A 24,512-nucleotide genomic window follows, 5' to 3' on the forward strand; every position below is an offset into this window, starting at 1 on the left:
TGCTTCCGCCACGGGGGCCGGGCTTGGAACGGGGGCGGGCGCATCTCCCTCCGCCGACCAATGGGAAAGCGGGATGGCGGGGAGGCGGCCAATGGGAGCGCGCGCGGGGGCGGACGGGCGGGGCGGGCGGCCAATGGAGCGAGGGGGGCGTGGCCACGGGGTTCTAGCAGCTTCCAGAGGGCGGCGCGGGAGCGGCGGGAGCGGAGCCGCGGCCATGGAGGAGGTGGCGGCGGTGGGGGGACACCGGACGGGACTTTGAGGGGCCCGAGGGGTCCTGGGGACGGGCTGAGGGGCTGGGGGAGCTCCCCAGGGGCGGCTCTCGGGGTTCCAGTTGGGTTTGGGTGGGTTTAATGAGGATCCTGAAGGGGATCAAGGGGTCCTTGCGGGGGTCGGGGGGTTCTGAGGGGAGAGCGGGGCCTTGAGGGGGTTTAGGGAGGTTTGGGGTGTTCCTGAGGCGGCCTGGGGGAGATGAGGGGGAGCCTGGGGGGGTTTCAGGGTCCTTGAGGAGGCGGGGAGGGCCTGGAGGGGTTTGAGGGTCTGTGGTGAGCGCCTCGTTCCTCACGTTCTTCTTCTTCTTCCTTTCTGCTTTTCCTTGGTCTTCACCTCCCTCATCTTCATCCTCCCGGCCTTGCTCACGCCTCTTCTCCCTCGCCCCCTCTTGTTGCTCTTCTCCGGTTTCCTGCCGCTTGCTTCTTCATCCTCCTCCTCTTCCTCTCACCTTCATCATTTCCGTCTTTTCCTCACCTTTATCTGTTCCATCTTCTTCACACTCTCATCCTGATCTTCCTCGTGCCTTCATCCTCCTCATCTTCCTGACACTTTCACTCCGCTGGCGCCTTCATCCTCCTCCTCTTCCTCGCCTCTCGCTGATCCCGGCTTTTCGCTGTTCTCCCTCCTTTCCCTTTGCCTCTTTTTGCTGTTTTCCTTCCAATCCCCCTCTCCTTCATCCTCTTCCTCTCCTTCATCCTCCTCCTTTCCCCTTCCTGTCCCTCCTCTATCCCTCTCCTTCATCCTCCTCCTTTCCCGTTCCCGTGCCTCCTCTTCCTCTCACTTTTACCCTCCTGATCTTCCTCATCTTCCTCATCTTTCTCGCCCCTTACTCTCCTGGCTTTTCCCTGTTCTCCCTCTTTTCCCTTCACCCCTTTTCCCTTTTCCTCCTCTCCTCCATCCTCCTCCCTTCCCATTCCTGTTCCCACTCCTCCTCTTCCTCTCGCCTTCATCCTCCTCATCCTCCTCGCCCCTTGCTGCTCCCGGTTTTTTGCTGTTTTCCCTCTTTTACTTCCTCCTCTTTTCCTTCCAACTCTCCTCTCCTCTCCTCTCCTCTCCTCTCCTCTCCTCTCCTCTCCTCTCCTCTCCTCTCCTCTCCTCTCCTCTCCTCTCCTCTCCTCTCCTCTCCTCTCCTCTCCTCTCCTCCATCCTCCCGTTCCCATTCCCGCTCCTCCCGTTCCTCTCGCCTTCATCCTCCTCATCCTCCTCATTTTCGTCTTCCTCGCCCCTTTCTGCTCCCGGCTTTTCCCTGTTCTCCCTCTTTTCCCTTCACCCCTTCTCCTTGTAATTCTTTCCCTTTTCATCCTCCTCCCTTCCCGTTCCCATCCCCATCCCTCTTCTTCCTCTCACCTTCACCCTCCTCATCCCCCTCCTCTTCCTCACCCCTTACTCTCCCGGTTTTTCGCTGTTCTCCCCTTTTCCTTCCTTCTCCCTCCAATTCTCTCCCTCTTTACCCTCCTCCCTTCCCATTCCCCTTCCCACTCCTCTTCTTCCTCTCACCTTCACCCTCCTCATCCTCCTCACCTTTCTCATCCTCCTCATCCCTTTCTGCTCCCGGCTTTTCCCCTGTTCTCCCTCTTTTCCCCTTTCACCCCTTTTCCCTTTTCCTCCTCTCCTCCATCCTCCTCCCTTTCCCATTCCTGTTCCCGCTCCTCCTCTTCCTCTCACCTTCACCCTCCTCATCCTCCTCATCCCTTTCTGCTCCCGACTTTTCCCTGTTCTCCCTCTTTTCCCTTCACCCCTTTTCCCTTTTCCTCCTCTCCTCCATCCTCCTCCCTTTCCCATTCCCCTTCCCCTCCCCTCCTCTCCCCTTCCCCATCCCCTGCCCAGGCTCAGGAGCTGAAGGAGCGGGGTAACCGCGCCCTGGCCGCGGGGGACGTGGGGGCGGCCGTGGGTCACTACTCTGCCGCCATCTCCCGGGACCCCAACAACCACGTCCTGTTCAGCAACCGCTCCGCCGCCTACGCGCGCCTCGGGGACTACGGGCGGGCCCTGGCCGACGCCTGCCGCACGCTGGAGCTGCGCCCCGACTGGGCCAAGGTGGGCACAGGGCAGGGGAGGGCACACGGAGGGGTTTGGGGAAGTTTGGGGAGGGTTGGAGGGGGTTTGGGGGGTTTGGGGAGGTTTGGAGGAGGTTTGGGGGGGTTTGGGGAGGTTTGGGGGGGTTTGGGGAGGTTTGGAGGGGGTTTGGGGGGGGTTTGGGGAGGTTTGGAGGAGGTTTGGGGGGTTTGGGGAGGTTTGGGGGGGTTTGGGGAGGGTTTGGGGGGGTTTGGGGGGGTTTGGAGGGGTTTGGAGGGGTTTGGGGAGGTTTGGAGGGGTTTGGGGAGGTTTGGAGGGGGTTTGGGGGGGTTTGGAGGGGGGTTTGGGGGGTTTGGGGAGGTTTGGAGGGGGTTTGGGGGGGTTTGGAGGGGGTTTGGGGAGGTTTGGGGAGGTTTGGGGGGGTTTATGGGGGTCAGGGAAGGGGTGGGGAAAGGGGGTGGTCTGGGGGGTTTGGGGGGTTATGGAGGGGACAGGATTAGAAATGGTCTGGGGGGTTTGGGGGGTCGTGAAAGGGTGGGGAAAGGGGGTGGTCTGGGGGGTTTGTACAGTTCCTGTGGGATTATGGAGGGGATGGGATAGGGGTGATCTGGGGGGGTTTCTGGGGTCAGGGAGGGGAGGGGGAAAGGGGGTGGTCTGGGGGGGTTTGGGGTTATGGAGGGGACAGGGTGGGGCTCCTACAGAGGGTCAGGCTGGGGGTCCCAGGGTCCCACAGAGATTCAGACTGGGGGGTCCCACAGAGGCCCAGACTGGGGGTCCCAGGCCCCCCCCAGACCCATCAGGGGGTCCCAGCAGTGTCCCCCCCCCTGTCCCCCAGGGCTACTCGAGGAAAGCAGCAGCTCTGGAGTTCCTGCAGCGCCTGGAGGAGGCCAAGGCCACCTACGAGGAGGGGCTGGCCCGGGACCCCGGCAATGAGCAGCTCCTGCAGGGCCTGCGAGGGGTGGAGGCCAGGCTGGCAGGTATGGGGGGCTCCCAGGGGGGTTTGGGGGGTCCTAGGAGGGTTTGGGGGGCTCCCAGGGGGGTTTGGGGGGCTCCCAGGGGGGTTTGGGGGCTCCCAGGAGGGTTTGGGGGGCTCCCAGGAGGGTTTCAGTGGCTCCCAGGGGGGTTTGAGGGGCTCCCAGGGGGGTTTGGAGGGTCATAGGAGGATTTGAGGTGCTCCTGGGGGAGGTTGGGGGTTCTAAGGGGATTTGAGAGGCTCCCAGTGGAATTTCAGTGGCTTCCAGGAGGGTTTAGGAAGTCCTAGGGGGGTTTGAGGGGCTCCAGGAAGATTTGAGGGGCTCCCAGGGGGGTTTATGGAGGTCTCAGGGGGGTTTAGGGGCTCCCAGGAGGGTTTGGGGGATACTCAGGAGGGTTTGGGGGGTCCTAGGAGGGTTTTGGTGGCTCCCAGGGGGGTTTCAGTGGCTCCCAGGGGGGTCTGGGGCCTCCCAGAGGGGTTTGACGGGTTCCCAGGGGGATTTGGGGGCTCCCAGGATGGTTTCGGGGGCTCCAAGGGGGGTTTGGGGGCCCCCAGAAGGATATGAGGGGCTCCCATGGGGGTTTCAGTGGCTCCCAGAGGGGTTTGAGGGGTCCCAGGAGAGTTTTGGGGGCTCCAGGTGCTGTGGGAAGCCCCCTGTGACACCTTTGATGTGTCCTCAAAACCATTTTACACCCCAAACAAATTCACTCTCCCTTTAAGTGGAAACAAAGCAAATTTGGGTCTCTCAGACCAGCACTTTGGGGCCCCCCCTGGGTGGGTTTTTGGGCTTCCTGACCCCTCCTGACCCCTCGTGGCCCCGTTGCAGAGCGGAAGCTGCTGAACCCCTTCAGCGCCCCCGACCTGCTGTCCCGGCTGGAGGCCGACCCCAGGACCCGGGGGCTGCTGGGGGACCCCGAGTACCGGCGCCTGCTGGAGACCCTGCGCAGCGACCCCGCGCAGCTGGGGGCGTCAGTGCCGGGAATGGGGGGCTTGGGGGGGTGGGAAGGGGTTTGGGGGGCTGGGAACTCATTCTGAAGGGGCTGGGAGGGGGTCTGGGGGGCTGAGAGGGGGTTTGGGGGGCTGGAAACCTCTTTGGAGGAGTTTGGGGGGGCTCTGGGGAGAGGTTTGGGGGGGCCGGGAGGGAGTTTGGGGGCTCTGGGGGCGCTGGGAGGGGGTCTGGGGGCAGTGGGAAGGGGTTTGGGGGACTCTGGGGAGAGGTTTGGGGGGCTAGGAAGGGGGTTTGGGGGGCTAGGAACACCTTTTGGGGGGGCTAGTAACCCCTTTTGGGGGATTTGGGGGGACTGGGAAGGGGTTTAGGGGACTGAGAACCCCTTTTGGAGGGGCTGGGAGGGGTTTGGGGGAATGGGAATCTCTTTTGGGGGGCTGAGAAAGGGTTTGGGGGGTGGGGAAGGGTTTAGGGGGGACTGGGAAGGGGTTTGGGGGGGTGGGAACTCGTTTTTGGGGGGCTGGGAAAGGGTTTGGGGGGTGGGAAGGGGGTTTGGGGGGCTGGGAAAGGGTTTGGGGGGCTGGGAAGGGGTTTGGGGGGCTGGGAACTCATTCTGAGGGGGCTGGGAGGGGGTTTGGGAGGGTGGGAAAGGGTTTGGGGGGCTCTGGGGAGAGGTTTGGGGGGGCTGAGAGGGGGTTTGGGGGATTTTGGGGGACCTGGGAACCCCTTTTGGGGGGCTTGGGAGGCTGGGGAGGGGGTTGGGGGGGTCTGGGATGCTCTGGGGGGGGGCTGGGAACCCCTTTGGGGGCAGCTGGGAACACTTTTTGGGGAGTTTTGGGGGGGTTGGGAAGGGGTTTAGGGGGCTGAGAATCCCTTTTGGGGGGCTGGGAAGGGGTTTAGGGGGCTGGAAGGGGGTTTGGGGGGGTTGGGGGGTCTGGGAACCCCTTTTGGGGAGTTTTGGGTGGGCTGGGAAGGGTTTGGGGGGGCTGGGAACCATTTTTGGGAGGTTTGGGGGTCTGGGAACCCCTTTTGGGGGGTTTCGGGGTGGGGATTTTGGGATGGGGAAATGGGGCTGAGGAATTTCAGGGTGCAGCCCCCCTGACCCCCTCATTGCCCCCTCCCCAAACCCCAGGAAGCTGCAGGACCCCCGGGTGATGACCACACTGAGTGTCCTGCTGGGGGTGGAGCTCAGCGGGGCCGAGGAGGAGGAGGAAGCCCCTTCCCCACCTCCCCCACCCCCACCAGCCCCCTCCCAGCCCCCCCCGGCCGAGGAACTCCCCCAGAACAAGCAGGAGGTGAGGGGGGGGACCCCAAAAATCGGGGTTTGGGGACAGCCCCGAACACCTGGGGGAATTGGGGGGAGTTTTGGGGGCGTTGGGGGGAGTTTTGGGGGTATTGAGAGGAATTTTTGGGGAGGGGGAGGTTGTGGGGCAGGTTTTGGGGTGCTGGAGGAGGAGGGGTTGGGATTTGGGGAGTTTTTGGGGCATTGAGGGGATAGTTCAGAGGGTAAATTCAGGGTGATTTCAGCTGTTTTTGGGGTCCCCCCACAGGCACAGCAGGAGAAGGAGCTGGGTCATAGTGGGAAGGTCTGGGTATGAATTTTGGGGTGATTTTAGTAGTTTTTGGGGTTCCCCTGCTCAGGCACAGAAGGAGAAGGAGCTGGGTCATGAGGGGAGTGGTTCAGAGGGTAAATTTGGGGTGATTTTACCCGTTTTTGGGGTTCTCTCCCTCAGACACAGCAGGAGAAGGAGCTGGGTCATAGTAGGAAGGTCTGGGCATGAATTTTGGGGTGATTTTACCTGTTTTTGGGGTTCTCTCCCTCAGATTAAGCAGGAGAAGGAGCTGGGTCATGATGGGAAGGTCTGGGTATGAATTTTGGGGTGATTCCAGCCAATTTTGGGGTTTTACTACTGTCAGGCACATCAGGATAATGAGCTGGGTCATTAGGGGATAGTTCAGAGGGTAGATTTGCGGTGACTTTACCCGTTTTTGGGGTTCCCCTGCTCAGGCACAAAAGGAGAAGGAGCTGGGTCATAGGGAGGGTGTTTAGAGGGTAAATTTGGGGTGATTTCAGTCGTTTTTGGGGTTCCCCTGCTCAGGCACAGCAGGAGAAGGAGCTGGGTCATAGTAGGAAGGTCTGGGCATGAATTTTGGGGTGATTTTACCCGTTTTTGGGGTTCTCTCCCTCAGATTAAGCAGGAGAAGGAGCTGGGTCATTAGGGAGTGGTTTAGAGGGTAAATTTGGGGTAACTTTACCCGTTTTTGGGGTTCTCTCCCTCAGACACAGCAGGAGAAGGAGCTGGGTCATGATGGGAAGGTCTGGGTATGAATTTTGGGGTGATTCCAGCCAATTTTGGGGTTTTACTCTGTCAGGCACATCAGGATAATGAGCTGGGTCATTAGGGAGTGGTTTAGAGGGTAGATTTGGGGTGGCTTTACCCGTTTTTGGGGTTCCCCTGCTCAGGCACAAAAGGAGAAGGAACTGGGTCATAGTAGGAAGGTCTGGGTATGAATTTTGGGGTGATTTTACCCATTTTTGGGTCCCCCCAAAGGCACAGAAGGAGAAGGAACTGGGTCATAGTAGGAAGGTCTGGGTATGAATTTTGGGGTGATTTTACCCATTTTTGGGACCCCCCACAGGCACAGAAGGAGAAGGAACTGGGTCATAGGGAGGGTGTTTAGAGGGTAAATTTGGGGTGATTTTAGCCAATTTTGGGATTTTACCCCTCAGTTACAGAAGGAAAAGGAGCTGAGTGATGGTGTGAAAGTCTGGGTATGAATTTTGGGGTGATTTTACTCGTTTTTGGGGTCCCCCCTCAGGCACAGAAGGAGAAGGAGCTGGGTCACAATGTGAAAGTCTGGGTGTGAATTTTGGGGTGATTTTACTCGTTTTTGGGGCCCCCCACAGGCACAGAAGGAGAAGGAACTGGGCAACGCCGCCTACAAGCGCAAGGAGTTCCCGGCGGCGCTGGAGCACTACACCCGCGCCGAGCAGCTGGACCCCACCAACATGACCTACGTCACCAACCAAGCAGGTCTGTCACCCTCAAAAAAAAAAACCCCTAAAACCACCCCCCAAAAAAAATCCCTCAGAACCCTCACAAATTTATTTTTATTTTTATTTTTATTTTTTTTTTTTTCCCCCCCAGCTGTGTATTTCGAGACGGGCGAGTACGAGCGGTGCCGGGCGCTGTGCGAACGCGCCATCGAGGTGGGCCGGGAGAACCGTGAGGACTACAGGCAGATTGCCAAGTGAGTTTGGGGGGGATTTGAGGCTTTTTTTGGGGTCTCTTTTACCCCTCTAAACTGTCTTTTTGCCCCCCTGAATTGTTATTGTTCCCTCCAGGGCGTACGCGAGGATCGGGAACTCGTATTTCCGCGAGGAGCGCTACAAGGACGCCGTGCACTTCTACAACAAATCCCTGGCCGAGCACCGCACGCCCGACGTGCTCAAGAAGTGCCAGCAGGTGACACGGGGGACATCAAGAGTGACCCCCATATCCCCTGAACCCCCTCACTGAACCCCTAAAATCATTTCTACAGGCTGAGAAGATCCTGAAGGAACAGGAGCGTTTGGCTTACATCGACCCCGACCTGGCGCTGGAGGAGAAGAACAAAGGCAACGAGTGTTTCCAGCGAGGTGGGGTTTGAGTGGGGGGCTTTGAGGGGGTTTTGGGGGGCTCTGAAGGGTCTGGGAGCCCCCTGAGAGTGAGGAGGGCTCTGTTTTAGGGGATTACCCCCAGGCCATGAAGCACTACAGCGAGGCCATCCGGCGTAACCCGCACGAGGCGCGGCTCTACAGCAACCGTGCGGCCTGCTACACCAAACTGCTCGAGTTCCCCCTGGCCCTCAAGGTCTGGGGAGGGGTCCTGGGGGGGTTTGAGGGGTGGGAGAGGCTCTGGGGTTGATTTGGGGGGGCTGGGGGGGTGATTTGAGGGGGGGGTTGAGAGGTAGGGACAGGTTTGGGGAGAGGACTTGGGGCTGGTTTGGAGGTTCTGGGCTGGTTTGAGGGGGGTTTGGGGGTCCTGGGGTGGTTTGAGGAGTGGAAGAGGCTCCTGGGGGTTGGTTTGGGGGGGCTAGGGGCTGATTTGAGGGGTCTGGGAGCTGATTTGGGGGGATTTGGGGTTGGTTTGGGGGTCCTGGAGTGGTTTGAGGAGTGGAAGAGGCTCCTGGGGGTTGGTTCGGGGGTCTGGGACTTGATTTTTGGGGTTTGGGGGTCTGGGGGATGATTTGGGGGGATTTGGGGGCTGATTTGGCCTCTCCTGACCCACTCCCCTCTTTCCCCACAGGACTGTGAGGAGTGCATCCGGCTGGAGCCCACCTTCAGTGAGTGGGGACACGGGGGACACTGGGGACAGGGGGGGACACCAGGGGACACCAGGGGACAGGCCCTGCCCTTCCTCTGCTGTGCCCTCATCATCCTCATCCCCCTTCTCCTCTGCCTGTCCCCGTGTCCCCTCCTGTCCCTATGTCACCTCCTGTACCTGTGTCCCTTCACCTGTCCCTGTGTCCTCACCTGTACCTGAACCTGTGTGTCCCCATGTCCCCCCCTGTCCCCATGTCCCCCCTGTCCCCATGTCCTCTGTGTCCCCCACCATCTCCCATGTCTCCCTGTCCCTGTGTCCCCTCCTGTCCCCATGCCCCCACCGTGCCCCTGCTGTCCCCATGTCCCCCCTGCTGTCTCCTGCTGTCCCTGTGTCCCCCCACATCCCCCTGCTGCCCCCATGTCCCCCCCTTGGTGTCCACTCCTGTCCCCATGTCTCCCCTGTCCCCTGCTGTCCCCTGCTGTCCCCTGGTGTCCCCCTGTGTCCCCATGTCCCTGCTGTCCCCCCTGCTGTCCCTGTGTCCCCAGTCAAGGGCTACACGCGGAAGGCGGCGGCGCTCGAGGCCATGCGGGATTACACCAAGGCCATGGAGGTTTATCAGCGCGCCCTGGACCTCGACCCCTCCTGCAAGGTGACCCCTGGGACCCCCTGTCACCCCTGTGTCCCCCCCTGTCACCCCTGTGTCCCCCCCTGTCACCCCTGTGTCCCCCCCCTGTCACCCCTGTGTCCCCCACGGAGGGGCAATGGCACTGCCTGGGGGTGCAGCAGCCCTTGGGACCCCCCCCCAATCTCTGGGACCCCTCTGGGACTCTCCCCTGACCTCTGGGACCCCCCTGATCCCAGCCCCAGTCCCTGGGACCCCCTGTGACCCCCCTGGAACCCCCTGAGACCCCCTGTGATCTCTCCTGATCCCTGTGCCCCCCTGAGACCCCCGGATCCCTGGGACCTCCCCCCAATCTCTGGGGCCCCTCTGGGACCCCCCCATGCCCTCTATGACCCCTCCTGTGACCCCCCATGCCCTGTGTGACCCCCCTGACCCCTGTGACCCCCCAGGAGGCGGCCGAGGGGCAGAGGCGCTGCCTGAGGGGGCAGCAGCAGCGCTCAGAGCCCCCTGACCCTGTGACCCCTCCTGTGACCCCTCCTGTGACCCCCCCCTGACCCCTGTGATGCCCCCCCTGACCCCTGTGCCCCCTGTGACCCCCAGGAGGCGGCGGAGGGGCAGAGGCGCTGCCTGAGGGGGCAGCAGCAGCGCTCAGAGCCCCCCGAGGAGCTGCGGCGCCGGGCTCTGGCCGACCCCGAGGTGCAGCAGATCATGGGGGACCCGGCCATGCGCCTCATCCTGGAGCAGATGCAGAAAGACCCCCAGGCCCTGAGCGAGTGAGTGACCCTGGGGGGCTCAACGAGGGTCCTCGAGGTCCTGGGGGGGTCATTGAGGGTCCCCAAGTGTCCCCAAGGTGGGGTGGCAGGGTGGCATTGCCCAGCTGGGGCAGCTCAGTGAGTGCCCTGAGGGGTCACTGAGGGTCTGGGGGAGTCACTGAGGGTCCTCAGGGGTCTGGGGGGGGTCACTGAGGGTCCCCAAGTGTCCCCAGGGTGTCCCCTCATGTCCCCTGGCTGTCCCCATCATGTCCCCAAGGTATCCCATCGTGTCCCCAGGTGTCCCCAGTTTGTCCCATCATATCCCCAAAGTGTCCCTGGCTGTCCCCAAGTTGTCCCATCGTGTCCCGAGGTGTCCCCAAATTGTCCCATCATGTCCCCAAGGTGTCCCTGGGTGTCCCTGGCTGTCCCCAGGTGTCCCTGACCTTCCCTGAGGTGTCATTGGCTGTCCCCCAGGTGTCCCCATCATGTCCCCAGGTGTCCCCATCATGTCCCCAGGTGTCCCCAAGTTGTCCCATCATGACCCAAGGTGTCTCTGTTTGTCCCATCATGTCCCCAAGTTGTCCCATCGTGTCCCCAGGTGTCCCCAAGGTATCTCCAGGTGTCCCTGGGTGTCACTGGATGTCCCTGAGGTGTTCCCTGGCTCTCCCCAGGTGTCCCATCATGTCCCCAGGTGTCCCCAAGTTGTCCCCATGTGTCCCCACCCCGTGTCCCCCCCTCTACCCCCCATTTTTCCCCCCCAGGCACCTCAAGAACCCCCTGATAGCCCAGAAGATCCAGAAGCTGATGGACGTGGGGCTGATCGCCATCCGGTGACCCCCGACCCCCCCGGGGACCCCCCACCCCTCTGGGGGGGTCTGGGGGCGCCGCCCCTCCCCCCCCACACCCCCCGTCGGTTTTGGGGCGCTGCCCCCCCAATAAAGAGCGGAGCAGTGACCCGGCCTGGGGGATTTGGGGGGGCTGGAGGGGGATTGGGGGCGTTTTGGGGGGTCTGGAGGGATCTGAGACCCTCCCACAAGGATTTGGGGACTCCAAGCCCTTCCCACAAGGATTTGAGGGGGGTCTATGACCCTTCCCACAAAGATTTGGGGGCTCCAAACCCCTCCCCATAAAATTTTGGGGGTTCCCAAGCCCCTCCCACAAGTGACCCCACAAACACCTCGGGCATCAGGAGCGTGTTGAGTCTTGGGGGGTGACAATGGGGTGACACTGAGGTGACACTGAGGGTCACACTCAGGGTGACAATGAGGTGACCCTGGGGGTGACACTGAGGGGACACTGGGGATCAAATTGGGGGTGAAATTTGGGTGACACTGAGGGGAGACTGAGGTGACACTGGGGGCAAAATTGGGGTGACATTGGGGTGTCATTGAGGTGACACTGAGGTGACACTGAGGGGACACTGGGGGTGACATTGGGGTGACATTGGGGTGTCATTGAGGTCACACTGAGGTGACACTGAGGGGACACTGGGGGTGAAATTGGGGTGACATTGGGGTGTCATTGAGGTGACACTGAGGTGACACTGAGGGGACACTGGGGGTGAAATTGGGGTGACATTGGGGTGTCATTGAGGTGACACTGAGGTGACACTGAGGGTGACACTGGGAGTGACATTGGGGTGACACTGAGGTGAAATTGGGGTGACAGTGAGGTGACACTGAGGGGACATTGGTGGTCACACTGAGGGTGAAATTGGGGTGACACTGGGGTGAAATTGATGATATTGGGGTGACATTGGGGTCACACTGAGGTGACACTGAGGGGCCACTGAGGGTCACACTGGGGTGAAATTGGGGTGACACTGAGGGTGACATTGGGGTGACAATGAGGTGACCCTGGGGGTGACACTGAGGGGACACTGGGGGCAAAATTGGGGTGACATTGGGGTGTCATTGGGGTCACACTCAGGGTGACACTGAGGGTGACATTGGGCTGTCATTGAGGTCACACTGGGGTCACACTGAGGTGACATTGGGGTGACACTGAGGGTGACACTGGGGTGAAATTGGTGATATTGGGGTGACATTGGTGACACTGAGGGTGACACTGGGGGTCACAATGGGGTGACATTGGGGTGCCATTGGGGTCACACTGGGGTCACACTGAGGTGACATTGGGGTGACACTGAGGGTCAAATTGGGGGTGAAATTGGGGTGACATTGAGGGTGACATTGGGGGTGACTCTGGGGTGAAATTGTTGATGTTGGGGTGACATTGGCGACACTAAGGGTGACATTGGTGACACTGCGGTGACACTGAGGGTGACACTGCGGTGACACTGCAGTGACAGCGATGTCAGGGGGGGCTCTCAGGGGTCGTACCCCCCCTCCATGAGCCGCCGCAGCTCCAGGGGGTCCCGGGGGGCGCCCCCCAGGGCCAGGTACCCCCCCAGGAACTGGTGCAGGGCCCGGGGGGGCGCCGAGAGCACCTGCAGCGCCAGGGTGACGTCACCGCTGAGCCACAGCCGCACCTGGGGGGGGGACGGGGGTGAGACCCCCCCCAAAATATCCCCCCAAAATATCCCACCCAAAAATAACCCCCTAAAATAACCCCGAAAATTCCCCCCTCAAAAATATCCTCTCAAAATAGCCCCCCAAAAATACCCCCAAAATACACTGTGGGGATTCCCAGTTCATCCCAGCCCCTCCCCAGTGCCCCCAGTCCCTCCCAGTCCCTCCCAGTGCTCCCAGTGACCTGCTGCCTGTCCCAGTTGATGTTCCCATTCATTCCCAGTGCCCCCAGTTGACCTGCTGGCTGTCCCAGTTGACGTCCCCATTAATTCCCAGTGCCCCCAGTTACCTGCTGGCTGTCCCAGTTGATGTCCCCAGTGCCCCCAGTACCTGCTGGCTGTCCCAGTTGACATTCCCAGTCCCCCCAGTACCTGCTGGCTGTCCCAGTTGACATTCCCAGTCCCCCCAGTACCTGCTGGCTGTCCCAGTTGACATCCCCAGTCCCCCCAGTACCTGCTGGCTGTCCCAGTTGACATCCCCATTAATTCCCAGTCCCCCCAGTACCTGCTGGCTGTCCCAGTTGACATCCCCAGTGCCCCCAGTACCTGCTGGCTGTCCCAGTTGACATCCCCAGTGCCCCCAGTACCTGCTGGCTGTCCCAGTTGATGTCCCCAGTGCCCCCAGTGACCTGCTGGCTGTCCCAGTTGACATCCCCAGTGCTCCCAGTTCACCTGCTGGCTGTCCCAGTTGACATCCCCAGTGCCCCCAGTACCTGCTGGCTGTCCCAGTTGATGTCCCCAGTGCCCCCAGTGACCTGCTGGCTGTCCCAGTTGATGTCCCCAGTCCCTCCCAGTGCCCCCAGTTCACCTGCTGGCTGTCCCAGTTGACATTCCCAGTCCCCCCAGTTCACCTGCTGGCTGTCCCAGTTGACATCCCCAGTCCCCCCAGTTCACCTGCTGGCTGTCCCAGTTGACATCCCCAGTGCCCCCAGTTCACCTGCTGGCTGTCCCAGTTGACATTCCCAGTCCCCCCAGTACCTGCTGGCTGTCCCAGTTGACATCCCCAGTGCCCCCAGTACCTGCTGGCTGTCCCAGTTGATGTCCCCAGTCCCCCCAGTCCCCCCAGTACCTGCTGGCTGTCCCAGTTGACATCCCCAGTCCCCCCAGTTCACCTGCTGGCTGTCCCAGTTGATGTCCCCAGTGCCCCCAGTTCACCTGCTGGCTGTCCCAGTTGATGTCCCTAATGCTCCCAGTCCCTCCCAGTCCCCCCAGTTCACCTGCTGGCTGTCCCAGTTGATGTCCCCAGTCCCCCCAGTACCTGCTGGCTGTCCCAGTTGATGTCCCCAGTCCCTCCCAGTCCCCCCAGTTCACCTGCTGGCTGTCCCAGTTGACATTCCCAGTCCCCCCAGTTCACCTGCTGGCTGTCCCAGTTGACGTCCCACTGCCGCAGGTCTCTGTAGCTCCAGCTCCGGGTGACGGCGCCGCTGCCGAGCTCGAGGCGGAGCAGCCGCGAGGGGCCCACGGCCAGAACCTCGTCCCGGGCCGAGCCCCGGAACCTGCGACCCCGAAATAGAGATGGGGACCCCAAAAACCTGCTGGGGACCCTAAAAACCCCTCTGAGAGTCCCCTGGAACCTGGGACCCCAAAAACCTCGTCCCGGGCCGAGCCCCAGAACCTGGGACCCCAAAATAGAGATGGGGGACCCCAAAAACTTCCTGGGGACCCTAGAACCCCCCTGAGAAACCCCCCAAAACCTGAGACCCCAAAAACCTCCTGAGAGACCCCAAAAACCTCGTCCCGGGCCGAGCCCCAGAACCTGCGACCCCGAAATAGAGATGGGGACCCCAAAAACCTCCTGGGGGACCCTAAAAACCTCCTGAGAGCCCCTAAAATCCCCCTGAGAGCCTCCCAAAACCTGGGACCCCCAAAATAGAGATGGGGGACCCCAAAAACCTGCTGGGGGACCCTAAAACCCTCTGAGAGCCCCAAAAAACAGAGATGGGACCCCCAAAACATGACTGGGACCCCCCTTTTAATGACCCCCAGTCCCTCCCAGTCCCTCCCAGTGCTCCCAGTGCCCCTCCCAGTCCTTCCCAGTGACCCCCAGTCCATCCCAGTGCCCCAAAACTGCCCCAAATCCCCTCCCAGGTCTCTCCCAGTCCCCCCTAATCCCCTCTTAACCCCTCCCAGTCCATCCCAGTGGCCCCCCAGTATCTCCCAGTCCCTTCCCAATCCTCTCCCAGTCCCCCCCAGTGCCCCCAATTCCCTCCCAGTCCCTCTCAGTCCATCCCAGTATAACCCAATTCCCTCCCACTCTCCCCCAATCCTCTCCCAGTCTCTCCCAGTATAACCCAGTGCCCCCCAGTCCCTCCCAGTTCATCCCCGTCCCTCCCAATCCCCTCCCAGTCCCTCCCAGTCCCCCCCAGTGCCCCCAATTCCCTCCCAGTCTCCCCCAGTCCCTCCCAGTCCCTCCCAGTCCATCCCAGTATAACCCAGTCCCTCCCAGTATAACTCAGTCCCTCCCAATCCCCTCCCAGTCTCTCCCAGTCCATCCCAGTTCCCTCCCAGTGCCCCAAAACTGCCCCAAATCCCCTCCCAATCCTATTCCAGTGCCTCCCAGTCCCCCCTAATCCCCCCCCAGTCCCCCCCAGTCCCCCCCAGTGCCCCCAGTACCGGACCACGAAGTGCCCCAGCCCGAAGCCGGGGAGGCCCCTCCAGGTCTCCACGAAGCGCAGCCGCGCCCGGGGGGGGCTCAGGGGCCCCTCCCGCAGCAAAACCTGCAGCAGCCGCTGCTGGAACTGGGCGGGAAAGGGTTAAAAATGGGGTTAAAATGTGGGGAGGGGGCTTTGGGGGGGGGTTAAAATGTGGGGAAGGGTCTGGGGGGTGTTAAATGTGAGTGGGGGGCTCTGAAAGGAGTTTAAAATGTGAGTGGGGGTCTCCAGGAGGGGTTAAAATGTGAGTAGGGGTCTCTTGAGGGGTGTTAAATGTGAGTGGGGGGGCTCTGGAGGGTGTTAAATGTGAGGAGGGGGCTCTGAAAAGGGTTTAAAATGTGAGGAGGGGTCTCTGGGGAGGGGATAAATATGGGGAGGGGTCTCCGGGGGGGTTAAATATGGGGAGGGGCCTCCAGGGGGGGATAAATGTGGGGAGGGATAAATATGGGGAGGGGTCTCTGGGGGGTGATAAAAGTGGGGAGGGGTCTTCAGGAGAACGTATAAATATGGGGAGGGGTCTCGGGGGGGGAATAAAGGATGTGTGGGGGGGGTATAAATATGGGGAGGGGTCTCTGGGGGGGGTATAAATATGGGGAGGGGTCTCGGGGGTCCCCACCTCCCTCCCTTTGATCCGCCGCTGCAGTCGGGGGGGGAGGAGCCGCCGCGGGTCCGGGGGGGGTCTCCGGGGGGGGGTCCCGGGGGTCTCTCCCCGCCCCCCCAGGACCCCCAGGACCCCCCCCAGGACCCCCCGGAGGTGGGGGAGGGACCCCCCGCGCCCCCCGCCCGGCGGTGCCGCAGAACCAGCGGCAGAACTGGGGGCCTGAGGGGGGGAAAAAAACCCAAAAAACCCAAAAATTTGTGTCAGAATAATCCCAAAATTCTGGGAAATTCACCCCAAAAATCCACCAGGAAATCTCGAGCTCACCGAGACCCACCCCCCCCCCAAAAAAAAAAACCCCAAAAAAAAAAACCCCACCAGAAAATCCCACCAAATTCTTTAAATTTCCCTGAAAAGCCCAAAATTCTCATAGCCAAATTCTTTAAATTTCCCTGAAAAGCCCAAAATTCTCATAGAAAATCCCAAAAATTCCAACAGAAAACCCCAAAATTTCCCCCAGGACTCCCCCAGAACCCTCCAGGACCCCCCAAAGCCCCCCCCCAAACCCCTCAGGACCCCCCAAAGCCCCCCCAGAACCCCCAGGACCCTCCAGGACCCCCCGGAATCCCCCAAATCCCCCCAAAACCTCCCAGGATCCCCTAAGACCCTCCCAGGACCCCCCAAAACCTCCCGGGACCCCCCTAGGACCCTCCAGGACCCCCCTAAGACCCTCCCAGGACCTCTCAGGACCCCCCTGGGACTCTCCAGGACCCTTCAGGACCCCCAAGACCCTCCAGGACCCCCTGGGACCCCCCAAAACCTCCCAGAACCCCCTAAGACCCTCCAAGTCCCCCCCAAGACCCCTTCAGAACCCCCCCAAACCCCCCCAAAACCTCTCCAGGACCCCCCCTGCCCCCCCAGGACCTCCCAAGACCCCCAGGACCCCCCAACCCCCCCCCAGGACCCCCCACCCACATCACGGCACCGCAGGAGGGTCTCGCTCGTCCCCGCCCGGATTTTGATTCCGAATTTCTGAGCCCCCAAATCCACCTCGGGTGTGACCTCGCAGCCTGGGGAGGGGGACAAGGGGGTCAGGGGGGTCCTGGGGGGGATTTGGGGTGTCCCAGAGGGGTCTCAGGGGGATTTGGGGGGGGGTTAAAGGGGGTCCTGAGGGGATTTGGGGGCTCTGGGAGGTCCCAGAGGGGATTTGGGGACCCTGGAGGGTCGCAGGGGGGATTTGGGGACCCTGGCAGGACCCAAAGGGAATTTGGGGTGTCCCGGAGGGGTCTGGGGGGGATTTGGGGTGGTCTCAGGGTGATTTTAGGGATCCCAGGGTGATTTTTGGGGTCCTGGGGGGGATTTGGGGTGTCCCAGAGGGGTCCCAGGGGGTTTTGGGGTGCTGGGGGTGATCTCAGGGTGATTTTGGGGGTCCCTGGGGACTTTGAGGGTCTCAGGGGTGATTTTTGGGGATCCCAGGGTGATTTTGGTGAGTCCCGGGGGGTTTTGGGGGGTCCCAGGGGGGGTTTTGGGGCTCCCAGGGTGATTTTGGGGCTCCCCGGGGGTTTTTGGGGGGTCCCCGGGGGGGTTTTGGGGGTCTCACCTCGCAGGTCCAGCTGCTGTTGGGGCTCCCCCGGGCCCGGGGGGCTCCAGAGCGACAACGACGACCCCGAGAGCAAAACCCGGGCGGGGGCGGGGCGGGACCCCCGGAACGGCCACGGGGACGGCCTGGGGACCCCCAGTTGGGGAGGGGGAGGTCAAGGGAGAGACCCCAAATTTGGGGAGGGGCAGGTCAAGGGGGACCCCGAATTTGGGGTCTGAGGGTCAAGGGAGAGACCCCAAAACACCCACGGGGGGACCCCAAATTTGGGGAGGGGGAGGTCAAGGGTCATCCCAAATTTGGGGAGGGGGAGGTCAAGAGGGACCCCAAATTTGGGGAGGGGGAGGTCAAGGGAGAGACCCCAAAACACCCACAGGGGGGACCCCCAATTTGGGGAGGGGGAGGTCAAGGATGGCCCCAAATTTGGGTCGGGGGGGTCAAGGGGACCTCAAAATACCCCCAGGGGGGTCCCCGAATTTGGGGAGGGGTCTGGGGGTACCTGTGAATCTCCAGCTCCTCGTCCAGCTCAGGGGGGGCTTCGAGCTCCTCCTGGGCCCCCCCCCCAAAAAAACCCCCTCGGTGACTCCCAGTGCCCCCAGACCCCAAATTTCCCCTCCCAGTGCCCCCAGTCCCACCCCAGTGCCCTCCCAGTGCTCCCAGTATGGACAGAAGAGACCCCCAGTTCTTCCCAGGGCCCCCAGACCCCAAATTTCTCCTCCCAGTGCCCCCCAGTTTCCCCCAGTTTCTCCCAGTTCCTCCCAGTGCACCCCAACCTCCCTCCCAGGGCCCCCAGACCCCAAATTTCCCCTCCCAGTTTCTCCCAGTGCCCCCCAGTGCCCCCAGACCCCCAAATTTCCCCTCCCAGTTTCTCCCAGTGCCCCCCAGTGCCCCCAGACCCCCAAATTTCTCCTCCCAGTTCCTCCCAGTGTCTCCCAGTGCCCCCCAAACCCCTTCCCAGATCCCCCAGTCCCTCTCCCAGTGCCCCCAGACTCCCAGTTCTGCCCTCCCAGTTCCTCCCAGTGCCCCCCAGACCCCCAATTCCCCCCTCCCAGTTCCCCCCAGTTCCCTCCAGTTCCTCCCAGTCTCTCTCCCAGTGCACCCCAACCTCCCTCCCAGTGCCCCCCAGACTCCAAATTTCTCCTCCCAGTTCCTCCCAGTGCCCCCAGACCCTGAATTTCCCCCTCCCAGTGCCCCCCAGTGCCTCCCAGTCCTTCTCCCAGTCCCTCCCAGTTCCCCCAGTCCCACCTCTGGGCCGGGGGTCCCGCTCCCCCCCAGGCTCAGCTCCAGTTTGTCCAGGGCCGTGTCCAGGTCCTGGGGGGTCTCAGGGGGGTCCTGGGGGGTCTCGGGGGGGTCCTGGGGGTCCCCCCACTCTTCCCCCTCGATCAGATACTGGGGGGGGGGGCGTCCAGAGGGGTCAGGGGGGATTTTTGGGGAGGGGTCCAAGGGGGGATTTGGGGTTCAAATGGGTCCAGAAAATTTGGGGAGGGTCCCAGGGGGTTTGGGGGGGTTTTTGGGGGGGAGTCCAGAGGGGTCTGGGGGGATTTTTGGGGAGGGGTCTCAAGGGAGGATTTGGGGCTCAGGGGGGTCTGGGAAATTTGGGGAGGGTTTGGGGGGTCTCAGGGGGTTTGGGTTTTTTTTGGGGGGGGTCCCAGGGGGTTTGGGGTTTTTTTTGGGGGTACAGGAGGATTCCAGGGTGGGGTTTGGGGGGTCCTAAGGGGTTCCAGGATGGGATTTTCAAGTTCAGGGGGATTTTGGGGTGTCCCAGGTAACCCGGGGCAGGTTTTGGGGTGTCCCAGGAGACCCAGGGAGGATTTTGGGATGTTCTGGGGTTTCCCAGGTGAGCCCAGGGCAGGTTTTGGGGTGTCCCAGGTGATCCAGGGAAGGTTTTTAGGGAGGTTTTTGGGTACAGGAGGATTTCTGGAGTATCCCAGGTGACCCAGGGAGGGTTTTGGGGTGTCCCAGGTGACCCGGGTCAGGTGTTTAGGGAGGTTTTTGGGTACAGGGGGATTTTTGGGGTGTCCCAGGTGACCCAGGGAGGGTTTTGGGGTGTCCCAGGTGACCCAGGGAGGGTTTTAGGGTCTCCCAGGTGACCCGGGTCAGGTTTTTAGGGAGGTTTTTGGCTACAGGGCAATTTTTGGGGTGTCCCAGGTGACCCGGGTCAGGCTTTTAGGGAGGTTTTTGGCTACAGGGGGATTTTTGGGGCGCCCCAGGTGTGTGTTTGGGGTACCTGGAGGGCGGCAAAGAGCATCCCCTGCTCCTCGGTGACCGGGATCTCCTCGGCCAGCAGAGCCCCCCGCGCCTCTTCCTGCAGCAGCGCCACCCTGGGGGCGTCCTGGGGGGGCCGGGGGGCGTCTGGGGGGGGCCACGACCCCCGGGGACCCCCAAAACTCCTCCCCAGTGACCCCCCAAACTCCTGCCCCCAAAACACCCTGAAATCCCCTCCCAGACAACCCAAAATCCCATCCCAGGGAACCCAAAATTCCTTCTGGGGAGCCCCAAAACTCCTCCCCAGAGACCCCCAAAACTCCCCCAAAATCCCATCCCAGGGACCCCCAAATCTCCTCTCAGGACCCTCCAAAACTCCCCCAAAACTCCACCCCAGAGACCCCCAAAACTCCACCCCAGGGACCCCAAAACTCCTCCCCAGGGATCCTAAAAAACCCACCCAGAAACCCCCAAATTCCCTCCCAGGGACCCCCCAAAACTTCACACCAGGGACCTCCAAAATTTGGGGTCCCTGGGGATGGATTTTGGGGTCCCAGGGGGAGATTTGGGGTCCCTGAGCAGATTTTGGGGTACTTTGGGGGGATTTTGGGGTCCCAGGGGGGTATTTGGGGGTGGATTTGGGGGTCCCGGGGGGTATTTGGGGGGGTATTTGGGGGTCCCGGGGGGTATTTGGGGGTGGGTTTGGGGGTCCCGGGGGTCTCTGGGGTACCTGTGGGTCCAGCCCCAGGGCACAGGGGTATTTGGGGGTCCCAGGGGGTATTTGGGGGGGTATTTGGGGGTCCCGGGGGTACCTGTGGGTCCAGCCCCAGGGCACAGGGGTATTTGGGGGTCCCGGGGGGTATTTGGGGGGGTATTTGGGGGTCCCGGGGGTACCTGTGGGTCCAGCCCCAGGGCACAGGGGTATTTGGGGGGGTATTTGGGGGTCCCGGGGGTACCTGTGGGTCCAGCCCCAGGGCACAGGGGTATTTGGGGGGGTATTTGGGGGTCCCGGGGGTACCTGTGGGTCCAGCCCCAGGGCACAGGGGTATTTGGGGGGGTATTTGGGGGTCCCGGGGGTACCTGTGGGTCCAGCCCCAGGGCACAGGGGTATTTGGGGGTGGGTTTGGGGGTCCCGGGGGTACCTGGGGGTCCAGCCCCAGGGCACAGGGGTATTTGGGGGGGTATTTGGGGGTCCCGGGGGTACCTGTGGGTCCAGCCCCAGGGCACAGGGGTATTTGGGGGTGGGTTTGGGGGTCCCGGGGGTACCTGGGGGTCCAGCCCCAGGGCACAGGGGTATTTGGGGGGGTATTTGGGGGTCCCGGGGGTACCTGTGGGTCCAGCCCCAGGGCACAGGGGTATTTGGGGGGGTATTTGGGGGTCCCGGGGGTACCTGGGGGTCCAGCCCCAGGGCACAGGGGTATTTGAAGCGCAGCAGCAGCTCCTCGTCCTGGGCCACGCCCTGTTCCATCAGCGACCGCCCCACGTCCAACCAGCTGTGAGGGGCGGGGCCTGAGCTCGGACACGCCCTGACCACGCCCTGACCACACCCAAATCCCAAACCACGCCCTGACCACACCCCAAACCCAAACCTCACCCCAACACCACCCAAGCCACGCCCATGAGACACACCCTGTCAAGCCCCGCCCACCCAAAGAAGCCCCGCCCACCAAGACTCCACCCCAAGCAGGCCACACCCACCTGTAAATCTCCACCCAAACAAGCCACACCCACCTGGACCTCCACCCAAATAGGCCACGCCCACCCAGATATCACACAAATAGGCCACGCCCACCCGGATCTCCACCCTACCAAGCCCCGCCCACTCAGATCTTCACCCAAACAAGCCCCGCCCACTCTGGATCTCAACCAAAACAAGCCCCGCCCACCCAGATCTCTAGCCAATCAAGCCCCGCCCTCTCTGTATTTCCAACCAATCAAGCCCCGCCCACTCTGGATTTCCAACCAATCAAGCCCCGCCCGCCCAAGCCCCGCCCCCTTTAGGCCCCGCCCCTCACCGCGCGTGCAGCCCCGCCCACCGCACCAGCGCGTTCCCGGGGGGGCTCCGGGGGGGTCCCGGGGGGTCGCGCCCCCCAAATTTGGGTCTCCAGAGGGGGCGGAGCGTCTCGGGGGGCAGCGCGGGGGGCGGGGCCTCGTCTGGGGGAGGGGTAAAGGGTGTGGGGGAGGGGCGGGAGTGGGGGGGTGGGGCCAGAGGCTCCTCCTCCTTTACAGGCCCCGCCCCCTCCCCTTTTACCGGCCCCGCCCCTCCCCCCGTTACCTGCCCGGGGGCTCAGGTGAGTCACGTCCAGGTCAGGTGGGGGCGGGGCCAGGTCACGCCCCTCCCCCCGCTCCGGGCGCAGCAGAGAAAGTTCCTCGGGGTGGTGGATTCCTGTGAGACCCCAGACCCAAATTACCCCTGAGACCCCCAGAGACCCCTGAGAGACCCCAGACCCAAATTGAGACCCCCCAGAGACCCCAGACCCAAATTACCCCTGAGACACTCCAGGGACCCCCCCCACGGACCCCCCCAGAGGCCCCTGAGAAACTCCCAGAGACCCCAGACCCCAATTGCCCCCCAGAGACCCCAAAAACCCCTCCCGGACCCCCCCGAGCCCCCCCAGCGAACACCCCAATGACGCCCCCAGACCCCCCAGCGAAGCCCCCAGACCCACCAGCAGCCCCCAGACCCCTTAGAGACCCCTTAGACCCCCAAATGAAGCCCCCAGACCCCCAAACGACGCCCCCAGACCCACCCAGACCCACTGAGCAGCCCCCAGACCCCCCAGGACCCCCCCAAACCCCCAAACAAAGCCCCCAGCCCCACCCATGAGGCTGCAGGCCCCTCAATGACCCCCAAATGAAGCCCGCAGACCCCCCAGGAACCCCCCAGCCCCCCCTGAAGCCCCCAGCCCCACCCATGAGGCCGCAGGCCGCCGCCGCCGCCCTCCCGGGGGTCCCGGCGAAGTCGACGAGCAGCCTGAGGACCCCCCCGGGGGGGAGGCGCAGGCGGAGGGGGCGGTGCCGGGGGGTGAAGAGGAGCCGGGACCCCCCCCCGACCCCCAGCGAGTCCAGGCTGGGGGAGGGGCTGATGAGCCACCGCCGCTGCTGCTCCCACCACAGGGCGTGGTCCCCCCAGGCCCGGGGGTCTCCTGCGGGAAATGGGGGGTTTGGGGGGTCTTTAGTGGGATTTGGGAGGGTTTGAGGGTCTTTGGGGGTCTTTAATGGGATTATGGGGGGATTTGAGGGGTCTTTAGTGGGGTTTGGGGGGGGGTTGAGGGGTCTTAAATGGGGTTTGGGGGGGTTTGGGGGGCTCTTGGGGGGTCGTTAATGGGGCTTAGGGGGGTCTGGGGGTGCTTTGGTGGGGTTTGAGGGGTTTTGCGGGGGTTTGAGGGGTCTTCAGTGGTGTTTGGGGGGCTCTGGGGGTCTTTAATGGGGTTTGGGGGGCTCTGGGGGGGTTTGAGGGGTCTTCAGTGGTGTTTGGGGGGCTCTGGGGGTCTTTAATGCGGTTTGAGGGGCTCAGAGGGGGCTCAGAGGGTCTTTAGTGGGGTTTGGGGGGCTCTGGGGGTCTTTAATGGGGTTTGAGGGAGTTTGGGGGGTCGTTAATGGGGCTTAGGGGGGTCTGGGGGGTCTTTAATGGGATTTGAGGGTCTTTAGTGGGGTTTGAGGGGGTTTGGGGGTCTTTAATGGGGTTTGGAGAAGTTGGGGGGGCTCAGGATGGGGTTAGAAGGGGATAAAGGGGGTGGGGGTCTTTAATGGGGTTTTGGGGGGCTCTGGAGGGTCTTTAATGAGGTTTGGGGGGCTCAGGATGGGGTTAGAAGGGGATAAAGGGGGTGGGAGGTCTTTAATGGGGTTTGGGGGGCTCAGAGGGGTCTTTAATGGAGTTTGGGGTCTGGGGGATACCTCAGACCATCCATGAAGGGCCGGGCTGGGTCTGGGGGCTGCCAAACCGGGGTCTGGGGGCTCATGGGGGGCTCCAAGGGCCACAGGGCCCCCCCCCGCACCCCCAAACCACATCCGGGGGGGCTCAGGGCGGGGGGGAGGGGGCACTGATTAACTATTTATATCCCGCGGGTCCCTTATCAGCCCGGCCAGGGGGGGCGGGGGGGGGGCGGGAAATGGGGGGGGGGGGGCTGGGACCCCCTGATAAGGCCGCCCCTCCCCCCCCCAAACCGCCCAACCCCCCCCCCAGTGATCCTTGAGTGACACCGGGGGGGACAATTGTCCCCAGGGTTGTCCCTGGGTGGGGAGGGGTCAGTGCTGTGGGTCACTCCGGCCATGGGTCAGGGCTATGGGTCAGTGCTATGGGTCAGGGCCATGTCTCCGGCCATGGGTCAGTTCTGTGGGTCAGGGCTATGGGTCACGGCCATTGGGTCAGGGCTATGGGTCACTGCAATGGGTCACTCCGGCCATGGCTCAGTTCTGTGGGTCAGCGCTATCTATGGGTCACTCTGGTCATGGGCCAGCGCTATGGGTCAGTCCTGTGGGTCAGCACTATCTATGGGTCAGTACTATGAGTCAGCACTATCTATGGGTCAGTACTATGGGTCAGTCTGGCCATGGGTCAGGGCTGTGGGTCAGTGCCATGGCTCCATCCATGGGTCAGTGCTATGGGTCACTGATCTGGGTCAGTTCTATGGGTCAGTCCCGAGGGTCACTCCAGCCATGGGTCAGTTCTATGGGTCACTGCTCTGGGTCAGTTCTATGGGTCAGTTCTATAGGTCAGTTCTGTGGGTCAGCCCCGTGGGTCACTCCGGCCATGGGTCAGTGCCATGGGTCAGTGCTATCTATGGGTCAGCTCTATCTATGGGTCAGTTCTATGGGTCAGCACTATCTATGGGTCAGTCCCATGGGTCACTGCTATGGGTCAGTGCTATGGGTCAGTTCTATGGGTCAGTTCCGTGGGTCAGCGCTATCTATGGGTCAGCTCTATGGGTCAGTCCTGTGGGTCAGGACTATCTATGGGTCAGTTCTATGGGTCAGTTCTATGGGTCAGCACTATCTATGGGTCAGCTCTATGGGTCAGTTCTATGGGTCAGCACTATCTATGG

At 62.3% G+C, this 24,512-nt stretch overlaps 2 protein-coding genes across 2 annotated transcripts; one reads left to right on the top strand and one right to left on the bottom strand.

Annotated features, from left to right (window-relative positions):
• The first annotated feature begins 163 nt into the window (after positions 1 to 163).
• Positions 164 to 10,812, top strand: STIP1 (stress induced phosphoprotein 1). Its single transcript, XM_083881277.1, has 14 exons — positions 164 to 223; positions 2,098 to 2,307; positions 3,122 to 3,263; positions 4,086 to 4,227; positions 5,338 to 5,500; positions 7,114 to 7,240; positions 7,355 to 7,457; positions 7,552 to 7,672; positions 7,749 to 7,845; positions 7,935 to 8,059; positions 8,495 to 8,531; positions 9,058 to 9,161; positions 9,735 to 9,907; positions 10,648 to 10,812. Exons 1-14 carry the CDS (start codon positions 215 to 217, stop codon positions 10,718 to 10,720), a joined length of 1,626 nt encoding a protein of 541 aa, XP_083737403.1. The 5' UTR covers positions 164 to 214; the 3' UTR covers positions 10,721 to 10,812.
• Positions 10,813 to 11,071: 259 nt separating this feature from the next.
• Positions 11,072 to 22,383, bottom strand: FERMT3 (FERM domain containing kindlin 3; the record flags this gene model as incomplete). The annotated part of the gene is made up of 12 exons (XM_083881323.1): positions 11,072 to 12,377; positions 13,771 to 13,912; positions 15,030 to 15,154; positions 15,684 to 15,887; positions 16,651 to 16,735; positions 17,762 to 17,811; positions 18,508 to 18,651; positions 19,490 to 19,594; positions 20,858 to 20,960; positions 21,483 to 21,621; positions 21,743 to 21,853; positions 22,380 to 22,383. 12 exons carry the CDS (start codon positions 22,381 to 22,383, stop codon positions 12,216 to 12,218), a joined length of 1,374 nt encoding a protein of 457 aa, XP_083737449.1. The 3' UTR covers positions 11,072 to 12,215.
• Positions 22,384 to 24,512: the final 2,129 nt, after the last annotated feature.

This window comes from Zosterops lateralis (genome assembly GCF_965231275.1).
Source record: "Zosterops lateralis genome assembly, chromosome: 33".
In the NCBI taxonomy this organism is placed as follows: domain Eukaryota; kingdom Metazoa; phylum Chordata; class Aves; order Passeriformes; family Zosteropidae; genus Zosterops; species Zosterops lateralis.